The sequence below is a fragment of the Salvelinus alpinus genome, chromosome 36 (genome assembly GCF_045679555.1).
Source record: "Salvelinus alpinus chromosome 36, SLU_Salpinus.1, whole genome shotgun sequence".
In the NCBI taxonomy this organism is placed as follows: domain Eukaryota; kingdom Metazoa; phylum Chordata; class Actinopteri; order Salmoniformes; family Salmonidae; genus Salvelinus; species Salvelinus alpinus.
The window spans coordinates 3,644,905-3,672,873 of NC_092121.1; the positions used below are offsets into that span (position 1 = coordinate 3,644,905).

The window sequence follows — 27,969 nt, forward strand, 5'->3', positions numbered from 1 at the left end:
GTGAAAGTAAAGAAAAACCCTTAAATGAGTAGGTGTGTCAACTTTTGACTGGTACTGTATAAATATGTGTATGTATAGCTCAATTGTCGTGTTTTATGGGTCTCATGTTCTTGGTTTCAAAAATGAAGCAAGTGGGGTTTGTGATGTTGAGCTCAGTGTTGCGCAGTTCAGTGGAATAAGTGACTTGACCAGAGACTAACCACATTTTTGCTCAGTTGGGTGGGATTTCCTGTTTTGTGACAGTTTACTTCTCTTCTCTGTCATGGAAATGCTAATACCAGAAAGTGTCTAGAGAAGATCACACATTGACCGTTTGTACATGGAGGTATTATTGCCAGAAAATGGTCATTTAACTCTCAATTTTGGTTCATCAGAATTTTGTTTTGCTCATCCACCATATTGTAACTTAAAAACAGTTAAATCTGGGGTAAATATTGCAATACTTTACTACCAAGTGTTGGTGAGAATCATAGCTGATATTGGAGGACATTACAAGGATAAAGATGGCAACAATTCTACTCTTTATGGCATTAGGTGAGTATTACAGTAACTACGTTTTCATAAAGGAAGGTCTTTCAAGTGCCTTACATGAACACAAATAGATGATATATATAGATGGGTATCCGTTGTCTCTGTGCATTCTGCTTTATACAAATACTGTATGTTATTGTCTCTGTCTAGCCTTGTTTCAATAGGCTATTTATATATTGGATATATTAATACCTGCAATGCAATTTTAACAGGCTAATTTGTGCATTTGGGTCTCCATGAATATTGCTCACGAGCGACTTGGTAGACAGTGGCAAATTCAAACTGACCTATAACAAAGGACTTGTTTCCAGTTCTCACGTCTGTGTTCTGGTCTCACACAACTGTGACTTCAAAGTTAAAAGTTGATGTGCTTTGTGTACATATCCCAGAAACGTTTAGCAAAATAGGATCTTGAAACCACGGAGAGGAGAACACCGGTCCATCTACGTGAAAATTACAATGAATCATTCTCTAGTGATATCGCAGTTTACATATTTATTCATGGTATAGAATCCTCTTTCAAGACACGCAAGAAAAAAAATCATTTTATTTGGAATAGCAAACCAGATGGTTAAACGGGCATATTTATATAACAAACATGAGTTTGGAGGGTTTCCGATGGTCACTCTGACAGAACTCCAGAGTTCCTCTGTGGAGATGGGAGAACTTTCCAGAAGGACAACCATCTCTGCAGCACTCCACCAATCAGGCCTTTATGGTAGAGTGGCCAGATGGAAACTACTCCTCAGTAAAAGGCACATGAAAGCCCACGTGGAGTTTGGCAAAAGGGATCTAAAGGACTCCCAGACCATGAGAAACAAGATTCTCTGGTCTGATGAAATTAAGATTGAACTCTTTGGCCTGAATGCCAATCGTCATGTCTGAAGGAAACCTGGCACCATCCCTACGGCGAAGCATGGTGGTGGCAGCATCATGCTGTGGGGATGTTTTTCAGCGGCAGAGACTGGGAGACTCGTCAGGATTGAGGAAAAGATGAACGGAGCAAAGTACAGAGAGATCCTTGATGAAAACCTGCTCCAGAGCGCTCAGGACCTCAGACTGGGGGGTGAAGGTTCACCTTCCAACTGGACAACGACCCTAAACACACAGCCAAGACAACGCAGGAGTGGCTTCAGGGCAAGTCTCTGAATGTCCTTCAGTGGTCCAGCCAGAGCCCGGACTTGAACCCAATCGATCATCTCCGGAAAGACCTGAAAATAGCTGTGCAGCAACGCTCCCCAACCAATTTGCAAACATTTCTAATGTTGTCTATTGTTTTTGCTTTGTCTTTATGGGGTATTGTGTATAGGTTGATGAGGGGAAAAAATAATTTAATCCATTTTAGAATAAGGCTGTAATCTAACAAAATGTGGGAAAAGTCAAGAGGTCTGAATACTTTCAGAATGCTCTGTAGGGCTCTATTTTAACAAACCTAACGCAATGGTATCTCTAATCGCAGGCGGTAGCGCTATGGGTTCAGGGCTGTGTCGGACATATTTGTGTTTACTTTCACTATCACAATTATTGTGCGCTTCCTGGCGTCGGGACGAAAGGGCTGGGTTCTGATAAATGAACGAGTTGTGGCTGTGCCGAGGCTTGGCCCCTCACCGGCCAATCAGAATGTGCTCCATGCCGAAATGTGTGGTTGCTTCAAGTTGTGTATTTACAGTCTTTTATGAATTGCCTTGGAATCAACTCCAATTCCAATGTTAGTCCGTTATAGTTTGTTTAATGGCTTACAGAAACGAAATAACAAAGTGTAGACCTATCTTTGCTAAATATGTTAACTTGAACCCATTTGCAGTCCACATTGTTCTAAGTACTTGCATGGCTTCAATACCATTCACACTGCTATAGGGGCTAGGCCTACTGTAAATTTCATTATGGCTGAGCATGGACATGGCAAACATTGTCAATAAGCAATATGAAAGTAATTATTCATAAGTCCTAAAAAGAGAAATAATAATTATAATCAAATTCAAAACAAAACAACTTGTTTTAAATAGGCTTTGTCACACTTACAGGTACCATCATTTCTCCCCTTGGGGCATATAATATTAAAACAACGCAGACTATGGAGGGTTTTACGCACATCCACATTTTTCACAATAGCTGGACATAGATCCATTGCATAACATTGATCTAAAATTGACCCTAGAAATAGAACTGTTGGGAGATCTGGAGACACCGAGTCAGTCAATTCCTAATATACTAATACTCTTAGTAAAAGTATTTATCTTCAACTCGCAATCTGTGAGTTCCATTTGATTAGATAGATTGAAATTGTATGTTAAACATCACAGCATAGTTGAAAGATATATGGTGCATAGACATCCGAAGAGGGTGGCCAGAAGAGATAGGTGGGATGAGCTGAGGGAAGCTGAGGTTAGGGATGTGGAATTGGAGACAAGTGGGAGTGAAGTTGCCGGGCCAGGGATAGAATGACGGTCAAAGATAAAAGTTTAAAAAAATTAAAATTAAAAACATAATGAAAAGTAAGTTTCAATGAAACTGAGGGGCAGTGTTACAGTTAATGCCGGTTTGCCTGAGGCTGATGCCGTGCAGGTGTTTGTACACATGCAATATACACACACTGTGTGTGTATAGTGGTTTAGTAGTGGTTCCTTTGCAGCAATTTGACCATGAAGGCCTGATTCACGCGGTCTCCTCTGAACAGTTGATGTTGAGATGTGTCTGTTACTTGAACTCTGTGAAGCATTTAATTGGGCTGCAATTTCTGAGGCTGGTATCTAATGAACTGATCCTCTGCAGCAGAGGTAACTCTGGGTCTTCTTTTCCTGTGGCGGTCCTCATGAGAGCCAGTTTCATCATAGCGCTTGATGGTTTATGCGACTGCACTTGAAGAAAGTTCTTGAAATTTTCTGCATTGACTGACATTCATGTCTTAAAATAGGGGGGTGCTGTTTTCACTTTGGAAAAAATCGTGCCCAAATTAAACTGCCTCGTACTCTATTCTAGATCGTACAATATGCATATTATTATTACTATTGGATAGAAAACACTCTCAAGTTTCTAAAACTGTTTGAATTATATCTGTGAGTAAAACAGAACTCATTTTGCAGGAAACTTCCATACAGGAAGTGAAAAATCTGAAAACGATGCTCTGTTCCAGGGCCTGCCTATTCAATTGCCTAATATTTATCGATATGCATGCACTTCATACGCCTTCCACTAGATGTCAACAGGCAGTGGAAGGTGGAATGGGGTGTCTAGCTTGATCTGAGGTCGAACAAGAGCCTTTTGGAGTGGGAGGTCAGGAATTTCCTTTGTCTACCAAGGCGCGAGGCGGAGCTCGACATTGGCTTCTGAAAAGCGTTCGGTATACACGGCGCATATCTCCGGCTCTGTTTTTATTTGATACATATTAGAAAAACATCATAAAGTAGGTTTTTTCAACCGAGTTTCATCAGTTCATTGGGACTTTTGGAGGTTTCCGTTCTTTGCGTCGAGAGAAACTGGGAACGTCATCAACATTGGCTAGCATTGTGGCACGAATTCGACAGGAGAAAAGGACATTCTAAAACCAAACAACGATTTATCCTCGACCTAGGACTCCTTGTACAAGATTCTGATGGAAGCTCAACAAAAGTAAGAACAATTTATGATGTTATTTCGTATTTCTGTGGAAAATGTTGATAACTATTCTCTGCCGTTTTGGTGGGCGCTGTCTCGCAATAACACAAGCTGTTTGTTATGGTAAAGTTATTTTTTTAAATCTAACACGGCGGTTGCATTAAAGTAATGATGGACTGTCGTTTCTCTTTGCTTATTTGAGCTGTTCTTGACATAATATCGACTTAGCCCTATTTAGTAAAAGACCATCTTCTTTATATCTCCCCTATACCACAACACAACTGATTGTCTCAAACGCATTAAGAAGGAAAGATTTATTTTATTATTTCCACAAATGAAATTTTAACAAGTCACACCTGTTAATTGAAATTCATTCCAGGTGACTACCTCATGACATTGGTTAAGAGAATGCCAAGAGTGTGCAAAGCTGTCATCAAGACAAAGGGTGGCTACTTTGAAGAATCTCAAATATAAAATCTCTTTTGATTTGTCTAACGCTTTTTGATTACTACATGATTCTATATGTGTTATTTCATAGTTTTGATGTCTTCGCTACTATTATACAAAACGTTGTATCAAGTCTGCCGAAATGTGCCTAATTGCTTTCTTTTTACATTTACAAGTTCATAACTGTGCACTCTCCTCAGACAATAGCATTTTTTCACTGTAATAGCTACTTTAATAAAATAGCTACTTTAAATTGGACAATGCAGTTATATTAACTACACTTTGCGTGGTAGTTTATCTGAATTCAAATCTTCTTTTCGGTAGTTATTTACTCTTTTGCCATGCAGCTAACAGGGTAGTTAGCTACTAGAACCCACCATTTTTTGTTTTATCTCCCGAACAACTGGGCTAGGCCGATGCACTTTCTCTCTGGCTGTCACACAAATCAAATCAAATGTATTTATATAGCCCTTCAAAGTGCTGTACAGAAACCCAGCGTAAAACCCCAAACAGCAAGCAATGCAGGTGCAATGCAGGCCAGACTACACTCAATCATATGACCCACTGAAGAGATGAGTCTTCAGTAAAGACTTAAAAGTTGAGACCGAGTCTGCGTCTCTCACACGGGTAGGCAGACCATTCCATAAAAATGGAGCTCTATAGGAGAAAGCCCTGCCTCCAGCTGTTTGCTTAGAAATTCTAGGGACAATTAGGAGGCCTGCGTCTTGTGACCGTAGCATACGTGTAGGTATGTACGCAGGACCAAATCGGAAAGATAGGTAGGAGTAAACCCATGTAATGCTTTGTAGGTTAGCAGTAAAACCTTGATTTCCCTACACTGTTAACATCTGACTCCAGAGTTATGTGTTCTTCCAGTCATCCATTTTATATCAGGAAATAACGTAAGTCAACATCAAGTGGGGGAACTTTTTCATGAAATAAAGTTTTGAGAGTCATTCATAGCTTTTTTGCAGAAAGCAGGATCAGCTGATTTTAGAAGAGGGCTATATTTTGAGAAATTGATTTTTTTTTTTTAAATGAAGCTTAATCTGTATACTAAGCAGTTGGTCTGTGATAGTGTGGCAAATAACCACAACAAGTTATCTACGGTACATGACACATACATCTCTCACAGGGCAGTTTCACAAAGGAAATCCTTGAGCTCAATATAGACATAACCATCCGGCTTTACAAATGGTTTATATACCACAACAGCATATGCAAATTATGTTTGCTTGCTGGGTTTACATTTCAAGTTGTTTATAAATGTGTCAATAACTATCTATATATATAGCTTTCTTAACATTTATAAATGTAATAATAACATTTATTAAAGGGTGAGCAAACGTATATTTAAAAATGTATGAATTTTTTTACTGGACATTATTATAAGGTGTTATCCATTTAGAAATAACAACCTCAGTAAATGTTTGTTTAATTGTAATGTTTTGGTTGTCTGTGTTTATTTATATTTATTATGGATCCCCATTAGCTGCTGCCAAGGCTACTCTTCCTGGGGTCCAGCAAAATTAAGGTAGTTATACATTTTTTTAAACATTACAATACATTCATAACAGATTTCACTGTGTTTCTCCCCAACAGCTCATCAAATGGTGTTATCTTCATTGGCAGGTAAGTGTTCATTTACATGTGAACACAAGTCTCAAAAAGGTTTTAAATACTTTTAATATGCTGTTAAAGTCCTAAAATGTTAAGAAACACATTTGTAACAACTTTTAATAGAACAGCTTTGACAATACTGAAGTGTTAAATTCCTTATTTGATTATTAACCATTATTAATTATTTTTTCCGATCGTCTCTTTTCCTCTTTGTGAGCTGGTGAAGAGATCAGGCTGGTCAATGGCACTAGTCGCTGCTCGGGGACAGTAGAGATTCTTTACAAGGGCCAGTGGGGACGAGTGTGTGGCCAGATGTGGGACGTAAACGATGCCAATGTGGTGTGTGGCCAGCTGGGCTGTGGGAGGGCTGTGAGTGTCCAAGGTAGTGCCCACGTAGGTCAGGGCAGTGGTGGCAGGCCCACTTGGCTGGATGATGTTGGGTGTAAAAGGCACTGAGAGCTCCCTCACAGAATGCTCACATGGAGGATTGAAACACCATGACTGTTTACAGGCTCAAGATGCCAGAGTTGTCTGCTCAGGTAAGAAAAGTCCCTCTGTTGCTATTGCGGTTGATAAAAGTCGAAATAGCTTGATTTTAGTTTTGTCAACTTGGTATCGATTTTGTTGAATATTATACTGTAAGGCTTCCATTTCCTCTTTAATTTTCTTATTTCATTCCTAGTTAAACCTAATATCAGACTGGTCAATGGGAGTGACCTCTGCTCTGGGAGGGTGGAGATCTATCAAACTGGTCACTGGCGAACCGTGTGTGACAACGTGTGGGACTTGTATGACACTGCTGTGGTTTGCAGACAGCTTTCCTGTGGGAGAGCTGATAGTGCCCCAGAGAGGGCCTACTTTGGTCAGGGCAGTGGGCCCATCTGGCAGGATGATGTTGGCTGCTCTGGCAGGGAGTGGTCCATCACACAGTGCCCACACACAGGAGGAGGAACACATAACTGTAAGCATGGTAACGACGCAGGTGTTATTTGTTCAGGTAAGGGAGTCTCTTTGCCTTGTCTAGACTTGAGTTTTATCAGCATTTGGTTTGAATTGTGCAGAAAGGTCTCGTCATAAAGTAAATCCTAAAAAGCATATTACTGCAGTGTTGTACCCTGCTCTGCCCCCTAGTGGAGAGTTGACCGTTGCACAAAGAAACTTAACCCAGGTCTGACTTGGTGCTATATGACGAGATGGGGGCAACCTAGAACAGAGCATGTGGCTTATATAGTATGAAGACCAGATAGGTTGGGATTGTTTCCTCACTAAACTACATCTCTTTGACCAACAGGTGTTGTCTTGCAGAAGCCTTCACTCTCCACAGACCCGTCCTATTCTGCCCTTGCATGGAGAGGAGGTCCAACTCACCTGCACTCTTCCATCCCGTATCCTCTGTAATGCTGTGGAATTCATCTTCTATCTGAATGGAGACTCCGTCATGAATGTGACCGTTGGATCCTCACAGCCCAGGGCTACTTTAACAAAGTTTAAGATGGACGATTCACACCAGGGCAGTTACAGCTGCCTCTACAGAACCCACTCCAACGGCAAAGCCATCAGCTCCCCTTACAGCAACGCTACTAAAGGTGAGGTGGTAGTTAGGAACAGGTGTTGCTTAATCTACAGTGAGCTTCAAAAATATTGGGACAGTGACAAACATTTTGTTTTGGCTCTGTACCCCAGCACTTTAGAATTGAAATGATACAATGACTGAGGTCAAAGTGCAGACTGTCAGCACAAAATAATCTGAAACATAACCAAAACAAACAGCAAATGCATCCAACAAATGTGTACAGGAAGCTTGATGTAGTCACCAACAGTGCTATGAAATAACACATATGGAATCATGTAGTAACCAGAAAAAGTGTTAAACAAATCAAAATCTATTTTATATTTGAGATTCTTTGCACACTCTTGGCATTCTCTCAACCAGCTTCATGAGGTAGTCACCTGGAATGCATTTCAATTAATATGTTTACCTTGTTAATTTGTGAAATGTATTTCCTTCTTAATGCGTATCAGCCAATCAGTTGTGTTGTGACAAGGTAGGGTTGGTATACAGAAGATAGCCTATTTGGTAAAAGACAAAGTCCATATTATGGCAAGAATAGCTCAAATAAGCAAAAATAAATGACATTTCAAGAACTTTGAAAGTTTCTTCAAGTGCAGTCGCAAAAACCATCAAGCACTATGATGAAACTGGCTCTCACAAGGACCACCGCAGGAAATGAAGTCCCAAAGTTACCTCTGCTGTAGAAGACACGTTCATTAGAGTTAACTGCACCTCAGATTGTAGGCCAAATAAGTTCTTCACAGAGTTCAAGTAACAGACACATCTCAACATCAATTGTTCAGAGGAGAATGTGTGAATCAGGCCTTCATGGTCAAATTGCTGCAAAGAAAACACTACTAAAGGACACCAATAAGAAGAGACTTGCTTGGGCCATGAAACACAAGCAATGTACATTAGACCAGTGGAAATCTGTCCTTTGGTCTGATGAGTCCAAATGTGAGATTTTTTGTTCCAACCGCCATGTCGTTGTGAGACGCAGATTAGGTGAACGGATGATCTCTGCATGTGTGGTTCCCACCGTGAAGCATGGAGGAGGATGTGTAACTGTGTGGGGGTGCTTTGCTTGTGACACTGCTGGTGATTTATTTAGAATTCAAGGCACACTTATCCAGCATGGCTACCACAGCATTTTGCAGCGATACGCCATCCCAACTGGTTTGCGCTTAGTGGGACTATCATTTGTTTTTAAAGAGGACAATGACCCAACACACCTCCAGGCTATTTTTGAACAAGAAGGAGAGTGATGGAGTGCTGCATCAGATGGCCTGGCCTCCACAATCACCCGACCTCAAACCAATTGAGATGGTTTGGGATGAGTTGGACCGCAGAGTGAAGGAAAAGAATCCAACAAGTGCTCAGCATATATGGGAACTCCTTCAAGACTGTTGGAAAAGCATTCCAGGTGAATTGAGAGAATGCCAAGAGTGTGCAAAGCTGACATCAAGGCAAAGGATGGCAACTTTGAAGAATCTCAAATATAAAATATATTTTGATTTGTTTAAAACTTTTTTGGTTACTACATGATTTCTTATATGTTCTTTTATAGTTTTGATGTCGTCGCTATCATTCTTCAATGTAGGAAATAGTGAAAATAAAGAAAAAACCCTTGAATGGTACTTTACGTGAATTTGGCCCAATACTTTTGGTCCCCTAAAATGGGACTATGTACAAAAAGTACTGTAATTTCTAAACGGTTCACCCGATACGGATGAGAATACCCTCAAATTAAAGCGGACAGTCTGCACTTTAACCTCATATTCATTGTGTCATTTCAAATCCAAAGTGTTGGAGTACAGAGCCAAAACACCAAAACACGTGTCACTGTCCCATTACTTTTGGAGCTCACTGAATATATTTAAGATTCAGAGCCTTGATAGAGATGAGAGACTGATTACCTTGTCCATCACACACATATTTCTCAGTTACAAGGTGTGAATATGGAATCACATTACAGTCATATTGCTGTTTACTTTCTTCCAAGTGGTCCTGCTACAGCCCCACATCTCTCTCAGTCCTCCAAATGGAGGGATGTTTTGGGAACCTCATGGGCCAGAGGTGATCAGGGGCCACAGCTTCTCCATCATCTGCTCCATTCATCCACAGTATCCTGGAGGCCTCTTCTATCTGGACTTCTCTGGGTCCAACAGAACAGAGACTACGCCAGCAGTCAACCACTCTGCCTGCTTCCACTTCCCTGTTGCAGAGTATACAGACCAGGGGAAATACAGCTGCAGCTATGGAGTCAACATCTCCACCCGGTCATTCAGGTCGGCTAATAGTGAACTAGCTGTCACCATTAGAGGTAAAATAACACATGCTTTACATTTTAAAATTTAAAATAGCTTTTACGTGAGAGAAAAATCATAGTATTGTAAAATGATTCATAATCCTTCATATCACTGTTTTGGGGTTTTTATATCCTATGAATTTGCCATCTTACAAGTCTTGATCTGTAGGTCTCAGCCTTGAAATACTTACCTTTTCCTCAGCATCTATGGTCCTCATCATTGCCTCTGGAGGGTCTGGTGGGCTAGCACTCCTGTTTCTGCTTCTGCTTGTCATCTGTCTAGTCAGCAGGAGGACAAGGAGGAGCAGCAAGCCATCTACAGAGACTGACCAGAGAGAATGTAAGTGATATCATTATACTGTAAACTCAAATTTGTCCCAAAGACTTTTGTTGATATCATTTTGTTTGTAAGGCTTTTTTTATTCCCTTGGGTTTGTTCTTGTGAATATTCATGAGCAAACTTTTATGCAACAGGTATTGACAACAGACACAACAGAGGGGAGGACAACGAAGAGGGAGAGGACTATGTGAATTTTGAAAACGTCTGTTACGAGAGAGGTCTAGAGGACTATGTGCATTTTGAAAACGTCTGTTACGAGAGAGGTCTGGAGAGAGGGAAGAGGGAAAATAAGAATGAGGAGGAGAAAGGGCACAGCTATGGGAAATCAGAGGATGTCTATGACAACAAAGAGGAAAACACTCATGAAAAAATGAACAGTGAAGATGATGAAGAAGATTACGTTAATGTCTCCGCTCAGGACAATGCTGTAACACAGGCAGGCGCATCAGCTGGGTATAGCTCAAGATCAAAAATGTAAAAGTGGGCTGCAAAAAAAGTTGACTAAAATCATTCCAATCCGGCATTAAAATGCAACAGCTGTTTAGCGTATCGATTGGCTAGCTTTGGGAACATGCAGAAATGTGCTTGGAGAGAAGCTCAGCATTGAGCAGAGACAGTACCCGACAGTTTGCTTGAGGTCAGCTATTTAGGCAGTGCGCTGATTGCTTTGAATTTGATGTTGTCATTTGAACTTGGCCTTGTAAGCCTCGCAGCCAGCTGTTTTATGCACCGGCTACTTATACATTGATGTTGGCATAGGCGGTGCATCCAGTAGGCTAGGGGAAGATAAGCTTCCCCTAAAGTAAATTGAATTTGCCAAAATTTGCTATAGCTTTTTTTATTTTACTAGGCAAGTCAGTTAAGAACAAATTCTTATTTACAATGACGGCGTAATAATTACTTGTGCCTTATACAGAGATAAATAACATCATTACAAATACTACACCAGAGAATATGATGATTTCACCACAGAGGATCCTTAGCTTCTTTTAAAAATTAGCTGTTGATTGTTTTAACACTTTTCACACTTAACAACAAACGGGTGTGGTCATTCTAAAGTATGGTCCCTGGAGCTACGATCAAACCGGTTTGATTAGAACACTTATTTAGAACGTCCAGTTTCGATTGACGCAACAGTCAGCATTTGAGCTGGCCACACTGGTTTTTCACAGAAACTTCTTTCAAAAGCACAGTCCTTACAAAGTTATGTCCTGAATGTGACAAAGTTCATTTTTGGATGCAATGTTCAGACTTTCACAGAAGTAGCAACAGCATAACACGAAAATGTAAGCTACATTAGTCCTAGCGCTAACACCATGCCCAAACCGCGTGCGCCATCGTGTGCAAATTGATTTTGTCCCCCCACACCAAACGCGATCACGACACGCAGGTTGAAATATCAAAACAAACTCTGAACCATTATATTAATTTGGGGACAGGTCAAAAGCATTAAACATTTATGGCAATTTGGCTAGCTTGCTGTTGCTAGCTAATTTGTCCTGGGATATACACATTGTTATTTTTCCTGAAATGCACAAGGTCCTCTACTCCGACAGTTAATCCACACACAAAACGGTCAACCGAATTGTTTCTAGTCATCTCTCCTCTTTCCAGGCTTTTTCTTTTTTGGACTCTATATGGCGATTGGCAACTAACTTTCATAAGGTGTATTACCACAACCGACCTCCGTTAATCTTTCAATCACCCACGTGGGTATAACCAATGAGGAGATGGCACGTGGCATATGCTTCTAAAAGCCAATGAGGAGATGGGAGAGGCAGGACTTGCAGCGCTTTCTGCGCCACAAATAGGAACAACTTCTATTTTAGTGCCTGGCAACGCAGACGCTCATTGGCGCGTGTGAGCAGTGTGGGTGCAATGATTGAATAACATGTATGTATACATTTATTTTGTAACGCTTGCGTCATCCTGAGGAACTGAGGAAATATTGACGCAACAAAATTTAGATAACTCTCGGCTGACAAAAACCACAATATGCATTACCTAATAGCAATTACTATTTATAATTCATCACATCAAGGGTCAGCTCAACATTGATTGAAATAATTGAGTAAAACACTTTCTAGAAATTGAAAGCAATCCGATGATGGGTAGTTTGTGCGCATCGCCACATTTGTTTTCGCATCAACCAAAGATAAGAGGAAACAAGATGATTGTTCTGTTTGCTGTACGCATGTTGAAGGGGGTGTGTCGTCTACGATCATTCACATCCCTTCATTCGCTTCCAGAAGTTTACCCGAAAGATGAGTGAACCATTCCTTCACCTCATTATAACATCTTTGGTCTGTCAGAGCAGAATGCATTGTATAATGTCAACAAGCATGGCGCCACACATAGCTGGCAAATAGCTTAGCATTAGCTCATTATAATCAGTACAACCTTAAAAAGTATTCTACACACATAGGTGTCCATTACAATCTATGCAATAATCGGAATGCATTATTTGTCAGCAGTACTTGAAAACATATGAATACAACTGTAAATACATTATGCTCCATACATACTGTATGCTACAGTAGAAACGAAAAAACACGATATACAGAAAGGCACTTACTTTGATAGTAACGTACACATGTCCAAAGTTATTATTTATAAGGAAAACAACAAGGAAGGCCATGCGAGTGTCAGCCAGAAAATGTGCCAATTCGTGCAAAACTGCACACATCTGCATACTTGATCTGCGGAAACATTGGTGCAGTGTGTGGGATCCTCGAAATGTCCGGCTAAGTAAAGCCTCAAACATAAATTGCCCGCAACGCTGAAAGGAGCTACTTCTATGCAAATTAATGAGGAGGCGGAACACACCTCAATTCAAGCTGTTGTTAGAAAATACAACTTGTTCTAAAATAGTTTGAAATTGACAAGTTGAACCATAGCCTGTAGATAATTAACAGGCAGCGCGTGTTAACTGTCCTGTTGCGTAACAATCACATTTTGAAACAGTGAGTGCATTCTGACATCACATGCATAAAACAATTCATGTTGGGTCGACGGTTAGAGATATTCAGAACTCATGTATAAAAAGGTTAAATGAGCAATTTTGGCAGTACGCAATTTGGCCAGGAGGCGGCAAATAGCCTACCAAATAGCTGATTGTTGAGTTGCAGCAGTCAGTGAAAATAAGTTTAATAGGTCTAGGCCTAGGCCTATATCAATATTTCAAAATACAATCATAGGAAAAACATAGTTTAGAAAGCAAATGGCTATTGCTGAAAAGAGAAGACAAAGAAAATACTATAATCTGTCTCCAGTTATCAACATTCTCAACTCCCAATTGAGTAAACAGTATCTTATAGGCACCAGAGGAGAGCACAGGGATGCAAACTGGTGAGGGCCCAAAAAGGTGACACTTTTTCTGTTGTTGCACAAACATGCAAAAAATCCCTGCTAGGGGGAAATGCAGGTTTTAACTAAATAAACAACAAAGAATATGATCTACACGATCAGTCTCTGTGTGTAAAATAAAGTGGTTAATGTGAACCTAACTCTAAAAAGGAAACCAATCCAATGTTACAGTTGAAGTCGGAAGTTTACATACACCTTAGCCAAATACATTTAAACTCAGTTTTTCACAATTCTTGACATGTAATCCTAGTAAAAATTCCCTGTCTTAGGTCAGTTAGGATCACCACTTTATTTTAAGAATGTGAAATGTCAGACTAATAGTAGAGACAATGATTTATTTCAGCTTTTATTTCTTTCATCACATTCCTAGTGGGTCAGAAGTTTACATACACTCAATTATTATTTGGTAGCATTGCCTTTACATTGTTTAACTTGGGTCAAACGTTTCGGGTAGCCTTCCACAAGCTTCCCACAATAAGTTGGGTGAATTTTGGCCCATTCCTCCTGACTGAGCTGGTGTAACTGAGTCAGGTTTGTAGGCCTCCTTGCTCGCACACGCTTTTTCAGTTCTGCCCACAAATGTTCTATAGGATTGAGGTCAGGGCTTTGTGATGGCCACTTCAATACCTTGACTTTTTTGTCCTTAGCCATTTTGCCACAACTTTGGAAGTATGCTTGGGGTCATTGTCCATTTGGAAGACCCATTTGTGACCAAGCTTTAACTTCCTGACTGATGTCTTGAGATGATAGTTCAATATATCCACATAATTTTCCTACCTCATGATGCCATCTATTTTGTGAAGTGCACCAGTCCCTCCTGCAGCAAAGCACCCCCACAAATTGGTGCTGCCTCCCCCGTGCTTGACGGTTGGGATGGTGTTCTTCGGCTTGCAAGCCTCCCCCTTTTTCCTCCAAACGTAACGTTGGTCTTTATGGCCAAACAGTTCTATTACTGTTTCATCAGACCTTTTTTTCTCGAAAAGGTACGATCTTTGTCCCCATGTGCAGTTGCAAACCGTAGTCTGGCTTTTTTTATGGCGGTTTTGTAGCAGTGGCTTCGTCCTTGCTGAGCGGCCTTTCAGGTTATGTCGATATAGGACTCGTTTTACTTTGGATATAGATACTTTTGTACCTGTTTCCTCCAGCATCTTCACATGGTCCTTTGCTGTTGTTCTGGGATTGATTTTCACTTTTCCCACCAAAGTACGTTCATCTCTAGGAGACAGAACGCGTCTCGTTCCTGAGTGGTATGACGGCTGCGTGGTCCCATGGTGTTTATACTTGCATACTGTTGTTTGTACAGATGAACGTGGTACCTTCAGGCATTTGGAAATTGCTCCCAAGGATGAACCAGACTTGTGGAGGTCTACAATTTTTTTGCTGAGGTCTTGGCTGATTTCTTTTGATTTTCCCATGACGTCAAGCAAAGAGGCACTGACGGTGAAGGTAGGCCTTGAAATACATCCACAGGTACACCTCCAATTGACTCAAATGATGTCAATTAGCCTAACAGAAGCTTCTAAAGCCATGACATCATTTTTGGGAATTTTCCAAGCTGTTTAAAGGCACAGTCAACTTAGTGTATGTAAACTTCTGACCCACTGGAATTGTGATACAGTGAATGACAGTGAAGTAAAATAATCTGTCTGTAAACAATTGTTGGAAAATTACTTGTGTCATGCACAAAGTAGATGTCCTAACCAACTTGCCAAAACTATAGTTTGTTAAAACTTCTTATGGCTGCAGGGGCAGTATTGAGTAGCTTGGATGAAAAGGTGCCCAGAGGTGCCCAGAGTAAACAGCCTGCTCCTCAGTCCCAGTTGCTAATATATGCATATTATTAGTAGTATTGGATAGAAAACACGCTGAAGTTTCTAAAACTGTTTGAATGATGTCTGTGAGTATAACAGAACTAATATGGCAGGCAAAAACCTGAGAAAAAAATCCAACCAGGAAGTGGGAAGTCTGAGGTTTGTAGGTTTTCAACTCATCGCCTATCGAATACACAGTGGGATATGGGTCAGTTTGCACTTCCTACGGCTTCCACTAGATGTCAACAGTCTGCAGAACCTTGTCTGATGCTTCTACTGTGAAGTGGGGCTGACGGAGACGGGAATGAGTAAGGTCTACCATGAGCTGACCATGCTCTGACCATGTGCGTTCACATGAGGGAGCTCTGTTCCATCGCACATCTGAAGACAATGGAATTCTCCGGTTGGAACTTTATTGAAGATTTTTCTGATGCTTGAATGATTTGAATGATGCTGCAGTGGTTTGCAGACAGCTTTCCTGTGGGAGAGCTGATAGTGCCCCAGAGAGGGCCTACTTTGGTCAGGGCAGTGGGCCCATCTGGCAGGATGATGTTGGCTGCTCTGGCAGGGAGTGCTCCGTCACACAGTGCCCCCACACAGGAGGAGGAACACATAACTGTAATCATGGTAATAACGCAGGTGTTATTTGTTCAGGTAAGGGAGTCTCTTTGCCTTGTCTAGACTTGAGTTTTATCAGCATTTGGTTTGAATTGTGCAGAAAGGTCTCGTCATAAAGTAAATCCTAAAAAGCATATCACTGCAGTATTGTAGCCTGCTCTGCCACCTAGTGGAGAGTTGACCGTTGCACAAAGAAACTTAACCCAGGCCTGACTTGGTGCTATATGACGAGATGGGGGCAACCTAGAACAGAGCATGTGGCTTATATAGTATGAAGACCAGATAGGTTGGGATTGTTTCCTCACTAAACTACATCTCTTTGACCAACAGGTGTTGTCTTGCAGAAGCCTTCACTCTCCACAGACCCGTCCTATTCTGCCTTCTTGCATGGAGAGGAGGTCCAACTCACCTGCACTCTTCCATCCCGTATCTTCTGTAATGCTGTGGAATTCATCTTCTATCTGAATGGAGACTCCGTCATGAATGTGACCGTTGGATCCTCACAGCCCAGGGCTACTTTAACAAAGTTTAAGATGGACGATTCACGCCAGGGCAGTTACAGCTGCCTCTACAGAACCCACTCCAACGGCAAAGCCATCAGCTCCCCTTACAGCAACGCTACTATAGGTGAGGTGGTAGTTAGGAACAGGTGTTGCTTAATCTACAGTGAGCTTCAAAAATATTGGGACAGTGACAAACATTTTGTTTTGGCTCTGTACCCCAGCACTTTAGAATTGAAATGATACAATGACTGAGGTCAAAGTGCAGACTGTCAGCACAAAATAATCTGAAACATAACCAAAACAAACAGCAAATGCATCCAACAAATGTGTACAGGAAGCTTGATGTAGTCACCAACAGTGCTATGAAATAACACATATGGAATCATGTAGTAACCAGAAAAAGTGTTAAACAAATCAAAATCTATTTTATATTTGAGATTCTTTGCACACTCTTGGCATTCTCTCAACCAGCTTCATGAGGTAGTCACCTGGAATGCATTTCAATTAATATGTTTACCTTGTTAATTTGTGAAATGTATTTCCTTCTTAATGCGTATCAGCCAATCAGTTGTGTTGTGACAAGGTAGGGTTGGTATACAGAAGATAGCCTATTTGGTAAAAGACAAAGTCCATATTATGGCAAGAATAGCTCAAATAAGCAAAAATAAATGACATTTCAAGAACTTTGAAAGTTTCTTCAAGTGCAGTCGCAAAAACCATCAAGCACTATGATGAAACTGGCTCTCACAAGGACCACCGCAGGAAATGAAGTCCCAAAGTTACCTCTGCTGTAGAAGACACGTTCATTAGAGTTAACTGCACCTCAGATTGTAGGCCAAATAAGTTCTTCACAGAGTTCAAGTAACAGACACATCTCAACATCAATTGTTCAGAGGAGAATGTGTGAATCAGGCCTTCATGTTCAAATTGCTGCAAAGAAAACACTACTAAAGGACACCAATAAGAAGAGACTTGCTTGGGCCATGAAACACAAGCAATGTACATTAGACCAGTGGAAATCTGTCCTTTGGTCTGATGAGTCCAAATGTGAGATTTTTTGTTCCAACCGCCATGTCGTTGTGAGACGCAGATTAGGTGAACGGATGATCTCTGCATGTGTGGTTCCCACCGTGAAGCATGGAGGAGGATGTGTAACTGTGTGGGGGTGCTTTGCTTGTGACACTGCTGGTGATTTATTTAGAATTCAAGGCACACTTATCCAGCATGGCTACCACAGCATTTTGCAGCGATACGCCATCCCAACTGGTTTGCGCTTAGTGGGACTATCATTTGTTTTTAAAGAGGACAATGACCCAACATACCTCCAGGCTATTTGAACAAGAAGGAGAGTGATGGAGTGCTGCATCAGATGGCCTGGCCTCCACAATCACCCGACCTCAACCCAATTGAGATGGTTTGGGATGAGTTGGACCGCAGAGTGAAGGAAAAGAATCCAACAAGTGCTCAGCATATGTGGGAACTCCTTCAAGACTGTTGGAAAAGCATTCCAGGTGAATTGAGAGAATGCCAAGAGTGTGCAAAGCTGACATCAAGGCAAAGGATGGCAACTTTGAAGCATCTCAAATATAAAATATATTTTGATTTGTTTAAAACTTTTTGGGTTACTACATGATTTCTTATATGTTCTTTTATAGTTTTGATGTCGTCGCTATCATTCTTCAATGTAGGAATGAGTGAAAATAAAGAAAAAACCCTTGAAATGGTACTTTACGTGAATTTGTCCCAATACTTTTGGTCCCCTAAAATGGGACTATGTACAAAAAGTACTGTAATTTCTAAACGGTTCACCCGATACGGATGAGAATACCCTCAAATTAAAGCGGACAGTCTGCACTTTAACCTCATATTCATTGTGTCATTTCAAATCCAAAGTGTTGGAGTACAGAGCCAAAACAACAAAACATGTGTCACTGTCCCAATACTTTTGGATCTCACTGAATATATTTAAGATTCAGAGCCTTGATAGAGATGAGAGACTGATTACCTTGTCCATCACACACATATTTCTCAGTTACAAGGTGTGAATATGGAATCACATTACAGTCATATTGCTGTTTACTTTCTTCCAAGTGGTCCTGCTACAGCCCAACATCTCTCTCAGTCCTCCAAATGGAGGGATGTTTTGGGAACCTCATGGGCCAGAGGTGATCAGGGGCCACAGCTTCTCCATCATCTGCTCCATTCATCCACAGTATCCTGGAGGCCTCTTCTATCTGGACTTCTCTGGGTCCAACAGAACCGAGACTACGCCAGCAGTCAACCACTCTGCCTGCTTCCACTTCCCTGTTGCAGAGTATAAAGACCAGGGGAAATACAGCTGCAGCTATGGAGTCAACATCTCCACCCGGTCATTCAGGTCGGCTAATAGTGAACTAGCTGTCACCATTAGAGGTAAAGTAACACATGCTTTACTTTTTTAAATTTAAAATAACTTTTACGTGAGAGAAAAATCATAGTATTGTAAAATGATTCATAATCCTTCATATCACTGTTTTTTGGTTTTTATATCCTATGAATTTGCCATCTTACAAATCTTGATCTGTAGGTCTCAGCCTTGAAATACTTACCTTTTCCTCAGCATCTATGGTCCCCATCATTGCCTCTGGAGGGTCTGGTGTACTAGCACTCCTGTTTCTGCTTCTGCTTGTCATCTGTCTAGTCAGCAGGAGGACAAGGAGGAGCAGCAAGCCATCTACAGAGACTGACCAGAGAGAATGTAAGTGATATCATTATACTGTAAACTCACATTTGTCCCAAAGACTTTTGTTGATATCATTTTGTTTGTAAGGCTTTTTTATTCCCTTGGGTTTGTTCTTGTGAATATTCATGAGCAAACTTTTATGCAACAGGTATTGACAACAGACACAACAGAGGGGAGGACAACGAAGAGGGAGAGGACTATGTGAATCTTGAAAACGTCTGTTACGAGACAGGTCTGGAGAGAGGGAAGAGGGAAAATAAGAATGAGGAGGAGAAAGGGCACAGCTATGGGAAATCAGAGGATGGCTATGACAACGAGGAGGAAAACACTCAAAGAAAGGGTGTTTATGGGGGGTCTCATGAAAAAATGAACAGTGAAGATGATGAAGAAGATTACGTTAATGTCTCCGCTCAGGACAATGCTGTAACACAGGCAGGCGCATCAGCTGGGTATAGCTCAAGATCAAAAATGTAAAAATAGGCTGCAAAAAAAGTTGACTAAAATCATTCCAATCCTGCATTAAAATGCAACAGCTGTTTAGCGTATCGATTGGCTAGCTTTGGGAACATGCAGAAATGTGCTTGGAGAGAAGCTGCCAGCCTGTGTACCTTTCTCTCAGCATTGAGCAGAGACAGTACCCGACAGTTTGCTTGAGGTCAGCTATTTAGTCAGTGCGCTGATTGCTTTGAATTTGATGTTGTCATTTGAACTTGGCCTTGTAAGCCTCGCAGCCAGCTGTTTTATGCGCCGGCTACTTATACATTGATGTTGGCATAGGCGGTGCATCCAGTAGGCTAGGGGAAGATAAGCTTCCCCCAAAGTAAATTGAATTAAATTTGCCAAAATTTGCTATTGCTTTTTTTATTTTACTAGGCAAGTCAGTGAAGAACAAATTCTTATTTACAATGCCGGCCTAATAATTACTTGTGCCTTATACAGAGATAAATAACATAATTACAAATACTACACCAGAGAATATGATGATTTCACCACAGAGGATCCTTAGCTTCTTTAAAAATTAGCTGTTGATTGTTTTAACACTTTTCACACTTAACAACAAACGGTGTGGTCATTCTAAAGTATGGTCCCTGGAGCTACGATCAAACCGGTTTGATTAGAACACTTATTTAGAACGTCCAGTTTCGATTGACGCAACAGTCAGCATTTGAGCTGGCCACGCTGGTTTTTCACAGAAACTTCTTTCAAAAGCACAGTCCTTACAAAGTTATGTCCTGAATGTGACAAAGTTCATTTTTGGATGCAATGTTCAGACTTTCACAGAAGTAGCAACAGCATAACACGAAAATGTAAGCTACATTAGTCCTAGCGCTAACACCATGCCCAAACCGCGTGCGCCATCGTGTGCAAATTGATTTTGTCCCTCCACACCAAACGCGATCACGACACGCAGGTTGAAATATCAAAACAAACTCTGAACCATTATATTAATTTGGGGACAGGTCGAAAAGTGTAAGAAATTGTAAATGATACTGGCAACTTGTTTTAACAACTTCTCAACACAAGCTATACTTGACACAACATGCACCCATCCCCCTCTATACCCCCACACTTCTTACCCTTATAATAACCACAGACCCACACACACTCCCCTCCCCCATGAACAGGCCCCTGCTAAAACAAACGCACATGCATTCTGCTCGAGGTTGAGACTCTAAGACAAAGAACTATGTTAAGAGCCAATGGAACGTCGACATCAGGCCCGGACAGGACTACCCACGACCCAGATTGACCAATCGGAAGGCCAGACTACAAGATCAACCTACTTTATTTGTTGCATATATAATCAGCACAAAATGTTTAGAGGTCTCTTTTCCGACGATTCCATACGAGTCAGACAGAACGGAGCCGTGCTGCACGATTTCAAAGATATTTTTACCTGTGAATAAACTGCCTTATTATACAATTATCCACCTCGTCCTATGTCTCAACTTGATCTCCTGTCTCCAGTAAATGTTTTATCAACAAAACTTGGTATGCAGAGGATGGTTTGTTAAAACCTTTGAATTCGGTCCATAGAAAGTTGATGAGACAGGAGACGAGTTGGAGAAAGATTCCAGAAGGAGGGGTGACCTGTCCGCAGGAGCAATTCGGTGATTCAACTCGCCTCAAGAATACTGATCAAAGAGCTCGACAAATATAAGGTAAGGAGAACCTGTTAAATCGAAATCTGCATATTATATTATAGTCAAATACCCAAATTAAGATCAGTGTTTCTGAGGCTGAGTATGGATTACTGTTAAATTTTATGTGAAAACTGTCCGTAACCGAAGGCATTGTGTAAAGATATCTGCGAAGTATAAGATCAAGTCGTATTAGTAATCTGGAACTAGTTGAATGGTGCTTCAATTAGGAGTATCGGTGAGAAATCTAAGCTTGATGTAGTCTGATCAAGTCGTATTAGTAATCTGGAACTAGTTGAATTGTGTTTCAATTAGGAGTATCGGTGAGAAATCTAAGCTTGATGTAGTGTTGAAATGTAATGTAATCTGTTCAAGTCGAATTAGTAATCTGGGACTAGTGGAAATGGCACCCCACTAGGCGCATCGGTGAGAAAACTAAGCTTGACATTTCGGGATTCAAGTCGCATTAGTAATCTGGGGCTAGTGGAAAAGGCACCCCACTGGGAGCATCGGAGAGAAATCTAAGCTTGAACTATGAGTATAGGAATTAAACCTGAACTCTCCAAATTAATGTAACTGCTTGACCGTTTCACGAGACTGATTGTTAACTACTGGTATTCTACAGTAAGGCTGTGTTAAAAGTGACCGCTGAGTCAAAAAGTTTAGGCCGTTGTGAAGCTATTGCGCTGAAAGTTGACTTGATTTTTCCCTCTATTGCGCTGAAAGTTGACTTGATTCTTCCCTCTTGTGCTGTTGGTTTTGCCTTAAGGACTAGAAATCATTTGATAATTATTCTAGAAGCGCTAGGATATACTAATATATTGTCCCAAAAGGACACGTTTGAAATACTTTGGGAAAGTATTTAATTAATTAGTTGAATATGTGATAATAATATTTTTTGAGAAAAATGAGTCCTAGAATTATTTAAATAATTATTCTAGAAACGCTTGAATTTACTAACATATTGTTCCAAAAGGATATTGCCGAAATACTTTGGCAAAGTATTTAATTAATCGAAAAAGTGAAAAACAATAATAACTTTTGGGAAAAAGTTCCTAAAATCTTTATTCCAATTATTTTAGGAGCGTTTGAATATACTAATATATTGTTCCAAAAGGATATAGCTGAAATATTGTTGGAAAACGGGAAAAAAAAAATAGTATAGACCCAGACATAGCTTAACGACAAAATGGCCACGACCACCGTCCCCAAACACAAATTCAATGAATACTTAGATCAGAGAATAAAAGACAGAGCAGGGGGAAAAATACAGTATAAAACAATAAAAAGGTGTGGGAAGAAGTGAGGCTAAAATGGACACAGGCAGGTTACCTTAGTGGAGCTGCCCCATCAAAAGGGCAACTCCTCACTATGGAGAAAGAATTAGAGGAAGCAGTGAAGGAAGGGATAGAGAGTGAAGTTGAAAGGAATAAGAACCACTTATTCACAAAGGAAGGTACAAAACATAGGGAGAAAGCAGAGGCAGAACTAAAAATAGGCACGTGGGTGATTGGAGAAATGAGAAGGGCACTCCCATACAGAAAACCTGACATGATGGGGGTGGTCACTGGAGCCCCAACTGACACCAAAGAGGGCATGTCCAACAATAATGACGCCCCACCTACCACCACAGCCGCCCCATCGGCCCCATCCCATCTATACCCAGAACTGCCACAGGGAGAGAAAATAACACCACCTCCCTATTTTCAAAATCCATTTACCCACCTCCCTCAAAACCCTTTTCTGACCCCTGCTGTGATACAGGCACCGGTGTTTGTGGTGCATGAAGGACACCTAAAAGGTAGCATGACTTTGGGCATCCAAGAAGGGCAACTCGTGTGTGAAGAGAGGCCTGATCATCGAGAAAGGGAGGAAAGGGATAGAGCGCACACACAGGGACGTGGGGGGGGTTCGAACCCCGCCTCACTACAGGGACATGGTGGGTCTCTACCAACCTACCCACAAGGACGGGGTGGTGGGTCTCGAACAGGCCTTTTGAAGAGAGAAGACAGAGAGCTGATTCAGTTTTCTTCCACTCCAAACCCAGGTTTAGAAGCAGAACACGGGGGGATAGTCAAATAGTCACTGAAGGGTCATGGTCGCCACCAGGACAATGCTCCTCTGGGGCCTCATTAAGAGGAAACCACAGCAAGGACGATGAAGGTGAGAACAGATTAGGACAAGATGAAGAGGAGGTGGAGCGAGATTACACACCACAACCAGGCTATCCGTCTACATGGGGACAACAACCAAGGAACATTGGACCCTGGGGGAGCTGTTACAATTGTAAGCAGACAGGACATATGGCTCGTCAGTGTCCATACCCAGTGACAGCGGCCCAAAACCAGTGGATGGCGAATAGGGGACGAGGATACGCCCCGAGACCGAGGGGAGGAGTCCGACCAATGATGTACCAACCACGTGCGGCCCTTCAACCCGCATACAACCACCCGAATCCAGACCCAAATCAGCAGCCACCTCCTCCCTTCCAGGGCATGTCTGACGAATATGCCCCATGGCCCTGAAGCTGCCCACCACTAACCTACACTCATCATTGACCTGGACTACTGAAGCATCAAAGGCTTTTGCACTCTTGAAAACAGATCTCTCAGTGGCAGCAGCCTTAACAGCACCTGACTACAAAAACAAGTTCCATCGGGATGTTTCTGAAAAAGAAGGATTTACATCATCCATCCTTTTCCAGAAACAAGAGGGGGAGAGAAGAGTGTTGATGTATCACTCCTCCAAACTGGACCACATTGAAGTGGGACAAACCACATGCTCCAGGTATGTGGCTGCAGTGGCAAAAGCTATTGAAAAAACAGCCCACCTGGTAATGTGCCATCCATTGGAAATCCACACCCACCATGGGGTTGCAGCATATCTGATGAGCAAAGAATTCACGTTCAGCGCTGAAAGAAAAACAAAAATCCAGAATAAATGCACACAATCACACATCACTTTTGTCAACACTGACAAAAACATGGCAGACGCACTCAATGCTGAAGAAGGTCTACCCCACTCCTGTGCAGAAAGAGCTGCACAAGAACTGAAACTGAGACCTGACCTGGGGAACGAACCACTCACTAACCCGGACCTATGGTTATACACAGATGGATGCTGCTATAGAGGAGAGGAAGGGAACATAGCAGCATACGCAGTGGTACAACAGCTTCCAGACGGGTCACACGTGACCTTGGAATCTGCCATCATCCCACAACCTGCATCGGCCCAACTGGCAGAAATCATAGGTTTAACACAAGCTTTGGAAAAGGCTGAAGGAAAGACTGTAAACATCTACACCGACTCAGCGTATGCTCATGGAGCAGTCCATACTGATGGACCACAATGGGTTAGACGCAACTTCAGCACCACAGGAAACCTTCCAATCAAACACAAGGCACAGCTGGAAAAACTGATTAAATCGGTCTCACTACCTGAGAAGGTGGCCATCATGAAGTGTAAAGGACATCAACAACTGAAAAAACAGAGTCAGCGAGGGAAATGATGCAGCTGATAAAGCAGCCAAGAAAGCTGGCAGATACACCCCGAGACAAATGGTACTACAGACCCAACCAGCTCGGACTGAGCTCACAAAGCAACACATAAAAGAACTCCAGTTCACAGCAGGACCCTATGAACACTCAGTATGGGGACAGAAAGGGGCCACCAAAGGACCTGATGAACTGTGGAGATGTCATGATGGCAGACTAGTGGCCCCAGCAAACCTCTGTCCAGAACTAATACGAGAAGCTCATGGGCCCACACACGAAGGCAAACTAAAGACTTTACAGAAGGTGTCCCACATCTGGTGGCACCCACACATGAAAGACATGACAGATTTATTCTGTGATAAGTGCGGCATTTGTGGTAGCCACAATCCAAAGAAACCATATCAAACGCCCATGGGTTCATACCCAGTCCCTAACGCTTGTTTTCAGGACAGAAGAATAGATTACACTGACATGGAGCCAGATAATGTGACATATGGGAAAAGGTACCTTTTGGTAATGGTAGACAGGTTTTCCAAATGGGTCGAGGAAATACCAACAGCACATGAGGATGCCAGGTCAGTCATTAAGTGGCTGCAGACTGAACTCATACCAAGGTATGGAGTTCCAAGGCAAATCCGATCCGACAAACGGGTCCCATTTCAGTAACCAACACCTGAGACAGGTGGAGGAAAGATTGGGTATTGTGCACAAGTTTGGGTTAGTGTACAGGCCACAATCTCAAAAGCCTCGTGAAACGCGCCAATCAAATGTATGTGCAGGTTTGAAGTTGATTTGGGTTGAAGCCCTGCCCCTGGCGTTGATGGCCATGAGAGCCTCTCCAGGTGTAGGCACCCATCTCTCTCCTCATGAGATAATGGCTGGAAGAGTCATGCCTGGTCCACCAAGGGAGGGAGGTAATATGCCCGCCCTTGATGTACAACAAATTGTAATGTCTGATTATGTGAGAAAATTGACGGAACTTTCTGCAGCTCTCTCCACACAGATTCACAAGGTCCAAGAGGGGGAGCTGACGGGAGATCCGCCACCACTGAAGGTAAAAAATTGGTGACTGGGTGGGGTTAAAGTCCACAAGAGAAAGTGGCTAGAACCCAGGTGGACTGGACCGTACGAAGTGAGGGAGGTTACTTCACACTCAGTCCAGGTCAAAGGTAAATCAGGCGCACCTTGGCACCACCTCACACATTGCACTCCAGCCCCAATCCCTTCTAGAACACTGACAGAAGTCAGAGCTGATTTAAACAGCTTAAATTCGATTCCAAATGAAGACATTCCTGACTCAGGGGATGCGGCATCAAACTCCGCCTCCCCTGAAAAAGGAACCTCGCCCAGTTAGAGGGACATTTCTCCCTCCCTGGGCAAGGCTAGGGATATCTGGCCCCTTATTTGTGATATTCCTACTGATATTTGGGGTGTCCCTGGGCACTTTCACATGGTTAATAGAACAACTATAACCGGATCCCCATGGATGTATGTCACGGACACTCTAGTCTAACTAGGTAATAACAGATAAAAAAATCAAAAAAAACAAAAATTATAAAACAACAGTTAAAATAAGAAACTAATATGGCTCAAATTGAGAAGGTTGAATAGAGCGGGTGGAGAGCTGTGCAGAGAATGGACAGAAGATGGCAGTATTGCAGCACTCAACGGTCTCCCAGCCGACGGGGAGCCTGGTTGAATGCTGGTGACATAATTTTGTTTTTGTAGTAAACGTTTAGGTTAAGGGTTTCCGTGTTCCCAGAGATAAGATATCTTAAAGGAGTACACTTATATATATATTAGGAGGATTATTTTCTGAGTTTTATTTAGACAAGGGATTTTTTAAGATAAAGGGTTCTTTTAGTATGTCTAGATATAGTATGGAACACGAATGTAAGGAGGTGATGTAACCTTTTGACCTATCTTCATTGCATTTTCATGTGGTTTGATCACCCACGGGGGAATGTAGTGAGGATAATGAAATTGTGGTCATTTGGAATACTAATTTTGAGGTAAATTGATTATAATAGAGTTTATAACTCTTGACCATAATTGTAGTTTTAACCACAGAGGAGTCAGGTTTCTGTTTTTAAACATTGGCTATGACGGTTTTGAATGGGCTGTTATTGATTTGGTAATACAACAGAAAAAATCCCATTTGTCATCGATAATAAATGGGGGAAGATATGATACATTGAGGTGTGAACAGGAGATATTTTAAGCCTATAGGGCAGGAAAATACATAAGCATTTAAATATAAGAATATTTTACTAATCTTACCTAAGTCAATATTAAGAGTAGGTAAGGTTGATACCTGGCCAGGGCCAGGTATCAAACGGGAGAGGGGTACATTGTGGTCTAGGATAGGATTGGGGCCTATTGGATAATAAACGAATTAAAAATTAAAAATTACTAGCTAACAAATGGGTATAGAAGTTAAATATATAATCAGATAGAACAAATGAGAAACTGTTTGTTAGCCAAACTTGTATGTCCAGGATTTTATGCGTTACAGGTGAATTAAAGGAGAAGGTGATTCACTCGACCTGGGGGCATATCGCACTTGGAGGGTGAGACACACTGACACTGCCGAATGATCACAGAGTTAACCTGTTGAGGATGGGGGCGCTGTTGTGGCTATTTATGCTAATCGTGTAATTTTTTGAAACGGCTTCCCACAAAGTTCTTGATCGTACAATATGCATATTATTATTATTATTGGATAGAAAACAGTCTATAGTTTCTATAGGAGTTGAAATTTTGTCTCTAAGTGGAACAGAGCCCATTCTACAGCAATTTCCCTGACATGGAGTCAGAATTCAGAAATTTTGGCCACTGTTCTGGAGTCAGTTAAAAGGGCACTGTTATTGCTATGACTATACGGACACTGCTTACGTCTTCCCCTGGATGTCTTTACGTGAT

At 41.6% G+C, this 27,969-nt stretch overlaps 1 protein-coding gene across 5 annotated transcripts; it reads left to right on the top strand.

The window, feature by feature from the left end:
• The first annotated feature begins 60 nt into the window (after nt 1–60).
• Nucleotides 61–27,911, top strand: LOC139565413 (uncharacterized). 5 transcript variants are annotated; one of them, XM_071385737.1, is made up of 9 exons: nt 61–534; nt 6,175–6,204; nt 6,410–6,731; nt 6,875–7,189; nt 16,518–16,613; nt 16,721–16,814; nt 18,782–19,102; nt 19,290–19,427; nt 19,561–27,911. In XM_071385737.1, the coding sequence occupies exons 3-9, from the start codon at nt 6,690–6,692 to the stop codon at nt 19,884–19,886; spliced, it is 1,332 nt and encodes a 443-aa protein (XP_071241838.1). In that variant the 5' UTR covers nt 61–534; nt 6,175–6,204; nt 6,410–6,689; the 3' UTR covers nt 19,887–27,911. The 5 variants fall into 5 exon arrangements, with proteins under 5 accessions (XP_071241838.1, XP_071241834.1, XP_071241837.1 ...); XM_071385733.1 differs by having other exon boundaries at nt 93–534; nt 16,518–16,814; XM_071385736.1 differs by lacking the exons at nt 16,518–16,613; nt 16,721–16,814; nt 18,782–19,102; nt 19,290–19,427; nt 19,561–27,911 and adding exons at nt 7,484–7,778; nt 9,747–10,067; nt 10,255–10,392; nt 10,527–11,335 and having other exon boundaries at nt 238–534; nt 7,005–7,189.
• Nucleotides 27,912–27,969: the final 58 nt, after the last annotated feature.

What these genes read in the sequence shown, in the direction of transcription:
- LOC139565413 (XM_071385733.1), top strand. Translation starts at nt 6,623, where the DNA reads ATGATGTTGGGTGTAAAAGGCACTGAGAGCTCCCTCACAGAATGCTCA. An exon ending in TGCCAGAGTTGTCTGCTCAG is followed by an intron (nt 6,732 to 6,874) that starts GTAAGAAAAGTC and finishes TTTCATTCCTAG; the next exon opens with TTAAACCTAATATCAGACTG. An exon ending in AGAGACTGACCAGAGAGAAT is followed by an intron (nt 19,428 to 19,560) that starts GTAAGTGATATC and finishes TTTATGCAACAG; the next exon opens with GTATTGACAACAGACACAAC.